This window comes from Cryptomeria japonica, chromosome 5, assembly GCF_030272615.1.
Source record: "Cryptomeria japonica chromosome 5, Sugi_1.0, whole genome shotgun sequence".
Classification (NCBI taxonomy): Eukaryota; Viridiplantae; Streptophyta; class Pinopsida; order Cupressales; family Cupressaceae; genus Cryptomeria; species Cryptomeria japonica.
The window spans coordinates 618,144,259-618,152,184 of record NC_081409.1 but is presented as its reverse complement, the minus strand read 5'-3'; the positions used below and the strand labels follow the sequence as shown (position 1 = coordinate 618,152,184).

Genomic DNA, 7,926 nt, shown 5'->3' with positions numbered 1-7,926 from the left:
GCCAACTTAAGAGATTATACACCTCAAAAATATTCTCTGCAACAAAGAGATTAATTTGAGACAAGGGAATGATAGGTTGATTTGGGTAGCATCCAAAAGTGGAGAATACAATGTTACAGATGGATATAGTCTAATTTCAGGTGATAGAGTAAGGGCTAAAATTGAAATACCTATTTCTCTTTGCTAGGATAAAGTATGTGTACCCAGGGCAACAACATTCACATGGGTGGCCATGCAAAAGAAAATATTGACTATATAAAGCTTTAGAAAGATGGGGTTTGAAGGTCCATCAAGATGTGTCCTTGCAAACAGGAGGAAGAATTAGTGGATCACATTTTCCTTAGGTGTCCTTTTGCGCAGGAGTGTTGGCAATGGATGTTTGTGAATTTAGGATGGATCACAACCCTTCCAAATAATATTTTTATCCTATTTCAGGGTTGGCCTGTGAATAGAAACTTGGTATTGATCATGCACCTCTGGAAGAGATGCCCTTCTCTTCTGATTTGGGAGATTTGGAAGGACAACAACCATAGAATTTTTTATGACAAAGATATGGTTTGTTGGTCCTTTAAGAACAAAGTGGAGGCAACCATTGTTGAAGTAGTTAACCATAGAACTTCAACTTACCCCCTAAAATGTGGCATCTTCACTGAATGGGATGATCAGATGCGATTTAGGTTGAAAGACCTAAGGATTCCAGTATTCATTGGTCTAGGAGATAAGGAGAGAGTTAAGCTTAGAATTTCAGCCACTTGGTGCCCTCCTAGATATGGTTGATTCAAAATGAACTTTGATGGGGCATCTAGAGGCAATTTGGGCCTTGCTAGCTCGAGTTGTATTATCAAGGATTGGCAAGGATCGGTTCTCGGTAGATTGGCAGAGCCTTAAGGGATTTTCACTGACAAATTTTTAGAATGTATTGCTCTTATCTCAGGTCTTCTTTTGTGCAAAGAGATAAACATTAAATATATCAAGGTGGAAGGTGATTCTACCATAATGGTGAATGCTATCAGGCAAGGTCTCACCCCCGATTGGAAGCTCAATAGTTTCGTTGACAGAGTTGGGGAGATTTTGAAATTTTTTGAGGCATATACGATGAACCATGTCTATAGAGAGGCTAATGGGGATGCAAACAAATTGGCTAAATTGGCGATGGACGGAGTTACACTAAAGGACATCATTGCCCCGAGGGGCCAAGCTCTCGGAGCGTAGGATATTATATCTGACCTGATTTACCGTTGCTTCGCGGTATTAGCATTGGCGGAAGCAAATTTCAAATATTTAAATTGGCTTGAAGTGTGGGACCCACGATAGTCCGAGTTAGCAAGAGAGCGCAGAATATTATGACATATGAGCATCCTTAGTTGAATGATGAGCTGGTGGATTTTGGGTGGCGGGGTTGACAGGACTGTTGCCACGTTATATGTTAGCTGGCGGAAGTTGCATTTATTTTGGTAATCATTAATTTTGAAGGGATGCGAGATGATCATTCTTTTAATCTACCAAGTGGGATGGATACTTTTCCAAGGTAGCAAACTAGACCTCTCACTCATGGGAATTAGGAACAATCTAGAATTTATCATACGATTTATGAGCCTTTAAGGACTAGACAAGTGTCAAACTAGACCTCTCACTCATGGGAATCAGGAACAATCTAGAATTTATCATACGATTTATGAGCCTTTAAGGACTAGACAAGTGTTCTTTCTTCTCACTTTGCTCTTGAATTTGGTGGTGTTAATCCTTTCTCTAGAATTATTTCAGTCTACTTGCTAGTCGACATATTGAGATGGAGTCTGCACTACGCCTCAGCTCTGCTAGGAGGCAAATGTCACTCATGGGTGAAATTAAAGACGAGATGGTTGGAGGTGTTAAGCTCATCATATGATGTAGTTTTAATGGCTGTAGATGTAGTTTTAATGGTTGTAAAGAAGATTGTGGGTGAGGTTGGCAGTGCAAGTGACCATCGCTATCAAGTTAAATATGATATCCTGGCCTTGTTTGTGTCCATTCTTTTAAAAGTGGGTATCTCGAAATTTGAAGCTATCCAGCTCTGCAAGGTGGTTTTTAGGGCTGAATTTCTTGGGGACCTGAATACTGTAGTTAACAATGTGGATGATAATTTGATGGTGCCTTTCCCAGTAGATTATCGGCTCCCTCAGGGTCCTCAGGCTAGACATCAGAATGAAAGGGATGTGGTAAACTGCCCTCTACTAACTATTCGAGATGAAAGGGCATTTGAAGATAGCAGAGTTGGCATTATGAGGAATGTCAACTTTTTTCAGAAGTGGTTAGGCATGAAAGCTACAGTCGATGGCAATTGGTTCTATGTGTACTTCATAGCGGAAGGCTATGAGCCACCACGGGTTCCTATGGAATCTTCCCCTAGCATGGGCATTGATGGCTCATCGGTTCCTAGTACAACTAGCTCCAGTCTGGAAGGAGGCAAGAAAAATTCGGAGGTGGATCCTTCTTCTTCGGCTACTAAATGCCCTCCTCCCCATGGAGATTGTGTGTGTGTAGAACGTAGCCTCCTTGGGAAGGGGAAGAGGATGAGTAGGTAATTACAGTAGTCACACTGTTTTGTGGTTTTTGTATAGTAGCTCCATATACATGGAATTCTAGTGTTTATAGGTATTTGAAGGTGGTGTGGATTTTATGTATGCCTCTGATGGTTTGTCTAGCCAGTTTTGGCTTGGTCTTCCTGTGTTTGTCTAGACAGTTTTGGCTATGATCTGTCTGTGATTTTCAAACTATGTGGTGCTCTATGTTGATAGGGTTTAGCTAGCCATAAGTCTGGAAAGCTCTGATCTGTGGCTTCCAGATTCTCACTATGTACTCAGCTTTCTCAATATAATATAATATTTTGGCTTCGGCCTTTTAATGATAAAAAAAAAAAAGTATTCATGTACTTCAATTTTCAAAATTTTATTTGAGTTTCAGGTATATGATTAGTTTGGTTAATTATTTAATTATATAATATATATTAACTGAATGAATAAACAATTGATAGATTAATATAAAAAATGATAAGAGAATTGTGATGAATTGATGGATTAATTTGAATTAGATTAATTTGAATAATTAATAATACATACAATATTTTTTTAAATATTTATCCCTCTCAATTTTTGTTTTAAACTTAAAAATCATAAAGAAACAAAATAAAATTTTGAGTAGGTAAGATGGAAGACAAAAATTAGAGTTAATATGGTTATAAAAAGGAGAAAACAATAGAAGATTGAAAATAGGATATATATTTTCAAAAAAAAATTTAACTAGTTATACATAAGTGTAAACTTTTTATTAGATTAAGTGGAGAAGGATTCTGGAAGTTATATATGAAGATCAAAAGTCATCAATCAAACCCCCGACTAAAACATAAAATACTGAAACAACAATGTATAGTGTCCCCATCCATCCAACATTTCCTCCAGCTCCACCTCCTATGGGAGGAGGCGTTGGTCTTCTTTCCTATAAATTGTCCATCCTCCACCTTAGCACGAGCTTTCCTCTTTTTCTTTCTCTCAATCTTTTTTTCCATTATCACCACCTCCATCATGGTTTTCTCATTCTGTGGCCATCACCTGCATTCTGGTCCTGAGCATCATCGTCCCCATAATCCTTTAAACTATGCAATGCTTCAAGTGCTTCATTAAATTGAGTCTCCATCAATGGGGGCGAATGAGGGAGGGAATCTTTAGGAATAGAACACTTCTGTACACAACAAAGATCAAAGTAAACACATTTAGGGTTTTAATAAATCATGTGAAGGTTCAGTTTCCATTGATTTTCTAGATTTGATCCTGTAATATTTATTAATTTTGATATTTTGAATCATATTTTATGATCTATTGATAAGGTCTCTAATACAATTTCATCCGGATGAAATCATAAAATACAAAAAGAAATTAACTCTCATGTTAATGTTACCTTGCTTTCTGTCTTCCGGCCTTCATATTTTAAGACTTCTGTCTGTTCTAAAACATCAAGGAAAAGCAGAAAAATGATCAGTATACAGCATTTTTTGATTCAAGTAATATGTACTAACGTGTATAGAAATATTTTGCCTTTCTCTCTTGAACTTTCTTTGCTGCAAGTACAAGATTTCCTTCAAGACAGTCCAGTTGGTTTCGTGCCAATTTCTCCACATCTTCACCTCTCACACAACTACACAGAAGATGATTTGAATAAAGCACAATCATTCTTTAATCTCACACCTTTTGTTTACCCTAAAACTTTGAGATTATAAGCAAAACACTACCTCAATTCTTTTTGCAGCTCCTCATTTTCATTCTTCAGATTTCTAAATTGAGACAACATTTCCTGCTTGTGTTCAGTAACCAGACAAAAAAACCCAGAAAACCTAAGTTATATGTGCTTTAAAACCTATATAATTTACAGTGATCTAAGAAAGCAGCAAGTTGTATATTTTATTTAATTGTTAAAGAAAATAGTTTTAAGGGGACGCCCACCTCATATTCATTGTTCCAAGCTTTTCCTCCAGAGGCATTCCTGTATCTCTCCAAAATTCTTTTCATGCTATTACAGTATAATTCATTTCAGTTTAGAACATTGCAAAATAGATCTCCAAAATTCAGGATATTCAGTTCTTCAATGTTTCCATGAAATTCATATTATTTAAATAGGTTTTCCTCTGCATGATTTCTTATATAAATTGATACCCATTTTGAGTGTAAAAAAGCAAAACTAGGATAAAGAATTGCTTTTAGGCATTCTAAGAGGAGAAAAAATTCTGGAGGCATTTGCTATATGTCCCAATAGGCAATACTTTTAATGTTATGAGAAGATAAACAGATCTTAGATATTATAAGAAAATTGAAGACATGTATTAGATTTTTCCAAATTTCTATTGAAATAACATTTGAACTTTTATTTTAAATGAATTTTTTTCTGTACAATTTCTTCTATTCTTCTTAAAATGTAAAGATAAACGCATTCAAAATGAAACTCATTCTGACGAGAAGGGAAAAAAAAAATTGTGCGAAAATGAAACTTGTGAATATTAGATGATTTGAAGTGCTTAACTAATAAAGATTCGCAGTTTTATGTACATACTCTTTCCGGATGAGATGATGTAAAAACAATCATCCAAATTCAAAACATAGATTTCTCAATGCCAAAATGTATAAAAGCAAATAACCCATTAACGGATTATTTGAAATGTTTAAAAAACTTAATAAATCAATACTCTAAATTGTTAGATGGTAACATGTATAGAATCTTATGAATTTAATTTGATCAATAAAAAGAGAAATAACCAATGAATGATATATATTGTTTACAGATCCATTTAAAAAAATACTAACTGACCTTGAGCTTGCAAAATCAAAGAGCCTTCCAGTGCTATTGAAGACTATAACAGCAACATCTGCTGCACATAAAATTGAAATCTCCTTTGCTTTCTTGAAGAGCCCTGATCTTCTCTTGGAGAATGTTACCTGCCTGTTTTTTTTTATTTCAATTCTCTTTATCTCAATCTTGCCCTTGCCCATTGTTTCTCTCACAGCTCTTTGCCTTCAAAACAAAAAAAAAGTTGCAGAGAAGATTAGGTTGACATGAAAAAGAATGTTGATGAGGAGAAACACCAAGCCACAAGCACAGCTATTATTGTGATGTACAGGTTTTTACAACTAGAATGCACTGCAGAAGAGGTCAAAGTCTGAAAATGGTATGTATGTGATACAACTGTGAGCAGACAGAAAGCTTCAATTACAGATGGAACTGAATGCTTACACTTGTCATAGAAAAGGGCCTTGGACCACACTATACGGAAAAAGCTTTGGGACCAGACTTCATTGATGTTACAGTTCGGAAAGATTCATAAGTTTGTACATTGAAGTCTTTCATAGGTTGCTTTGGTACGTGAAATCTGATTTGATGGCAATATTAGGGAACAATTATCTTTTAAGAGTTTTATAAATAATAAGTTTATTATTTTTCATGATTTTATTTTTTACATAAGGGGAGAACATCAGTTATGGTCTATGTTTTAATTAAGGTTTACTATTTGTTCACTCAACCTTTCAATTATTAGTTTTAAAGAAACCAAAAAATATAATTTAAAGTCTATTAATAATTTTTACATGCGTATCAATAGCCCCTACAATTATGTTTCACTCCTTGCTCACTCAACCCTCCAATTATTAACTTTAAAGAAATAAAAAAATGATAATTAAAAGCCCATTAAGAAATTTCATATGTTGTACCAATAGTCCAATTGATCTCCAAGGATAATTTGTTGAAAATTATTCTATAGGTCCAACATAAGTCTTGGTTCAATCTTGTTCATTACAAAGTTGTTCATTTCCAATGCTTCTAGTCCTTTCATATTAGTCACTTGGATTTGGGTTGAGTTTATTCTAGTCACAAGGCTATAAATGTGGCTTCTTAGTAGGACGATGCTCTTCCACACCATCTAACCATTGGTAGACATATTCTTCATGATGTAATAATACCCATTTCTTGAGTATTTCTTTTGAGATATATATAAATGCTCCTCGGAAGTCTTTGTTGGTTGACATAAATGTTATGAAAATCATTTTGATTAACTTAGGCACACCTTTGGTAGACATGCATAGGTAGATACTAACATTTGATCATCCAATGCCATACTTTCATTTATGTAGGATGTCTCCCTCATAAAATATATCATTCTTTAACATCTCACATGGAAACTCCTATTGAGAAGATGGTTACATGATCTCCTCCTTGAACCTAATACCTATTGGGTTATATTGGTAATGTTTCATGGTTATTTATATGAAGAGAAGAAAAGGTCCTCCAAAATTCATGCCAAACACTAAAAATATTCTTCCTTGATAACAAGTCAAGGAAGGAAAGGAATATAAATCTAGTTTAGGATTATTTAATATTTTTTCTATTTACTCTCTTGGAGCTATTTAAATTTTATTTTATTTTATTATTTTTCTACCTAACCCTTGTTGTTTTGTCTTGGGTTTTTTTTCTAATGTATCAAAATATTTATGTTGTCTAATGTTTATTGCTACTCCTTGATGTTTTTGATTAAGGATAAAACGGGTTTTGAGGGGACCCGAAACCCCATACAACAAGTTTTGAAGGGATCTAAAACCCTTGGATTACATGGATCTAGAACCATAAAAGGGACAATGCTACAAGAATCAGCAAAGACTACCAACAACCCACCCTCAGCCTAACAAGAGAAGTCATTGGAGAGCCGACTGAAAAGAGGAGTCCAAATCCATCCTTCAAAACAATCAAACACCAAAAGATGCCAAAACAAGAGAGTCCAAGGGTTTTATCAAGGCTCCCTTAACCTTCACCTAATACTAAGGGTTATTCCCGACACCCATAACCTGAACAATGAGTTTTGGCAGAGTTCCCAAAACCATAATAGCAAGAATCTTGAAGAGAAGCATTAAGGAACAATCTGGAACCAGGGGCTTTTGAAAGGCTCCCCAAACCTTCATATTGTGTTTTGACTTGGCTCCAAAAACCAACTTGGGTTTTAACATGGATCCCAAAACCAAAACAACCAGATTCTTAAGGTAGAGCATAATGGGACAATCTAGAAACAGAGGGTTTTGAAAGGCTCCCCAAACCTTCAAATTGAGATTAATCTTGGCTCCCAAGACCAAAGGTTTGAGATCAACAAAAATCATCCACTAGGCAGTCAGTTTCAACTAGCACAATTCCTCTCCACCTCAATAGGAACTGGGAAGAGATGGACTATCAGCTAAACACATCGAGCTTCATTCAACCTAACCAAAACTAGCAACAAGAGATCAAAACCATACTAGTTTGCTGGAATATTGAGTTTTAAAAAGGACCTCTAAACCTCAAGAAAAAGGGCAGTGAAAGCCCCTAATATATTCCAACCATCTGCATCTGACCAACCACTCTCCACCTTAATAGAAGAGTTGT

The 7,926-nt window shown here is 35.4% G+C and overlaps 1 protein-coding gene across 3 annotated transcripts; it reads right to left on the bottom strand.

Annotated features, from left to right (window-relative positions):
- Positions 1–3,236: 3,236 nt before the first annotated feature.
- LOC131063766 (MADS-box transcription factor 23) lies at positions 3,237–5,857 on the bottom strand. 3 transcript variants are annotated; one of them, XM_057997683.2, is made up of 7 exons: positions 5,758–5,857; positions 5,335–5,538; positions 4,476–4,542; positions 4,265–4,326; positions 4,071–4,170; positions 3,934–3,975; positions 3,237–3,717 (listed from the first exon to the last, which is right to left on the bottom strand). In XM_057997683.2, exons 2-7 carry the CDS (start codon positions 5,514–5,516, stop codon positions 3,559–3,561), a joined length of 612 nt encoding a protein of 203 aa, XP_057853666.2. In that variant the 5' UTR covers positions 5,517–5,538; positions 5,758–5,857; the 3' UTR covers positions 3,237–3,558. The 3 variants fall into 3 exon arrangements, with proteins under 3 accessions (XP_057853666.2, XP_057853667.2, XP_057853664.2); XM_057997684.2 differs by lacking the exon at positions 5,758–5,857 and adding an exon at positions 5,653–5,736; XM_057997681.2 differs by lacking the exon at positions 5,758–5,857 and having other exon boundaries at positions 5,335–5,646.
- Between the last annotated feature and the right edge of the window lie 2,069 nt (positions 5,858–7,926).

Bases quoted from the DNA above. Each gene is read 5' to 3' on its own strand.
- LOC131063766 (XM_057997683.2), bottom strand. From the start codon at position 5,516: ATGGGCAAGGGCAAGATTGAGATAAAGAGAATTGAAATAAAAAAAAAC. The intron at 4,171-4,264 runs GTAGTGTTTTGC...TCTTCTGTGTAG, and splicing joins GAGCTGCAAAAAGAATTGAG to TTGTGTGAGAGGTGAAGATG. The intron at 3,976-4,070 runs GCAAAATATTTC...GTTTTAGAACAG, and splicing joins AGAAAGTTCAAGAGAGAAAG to ACAGAAGTCTTAAAATATGA.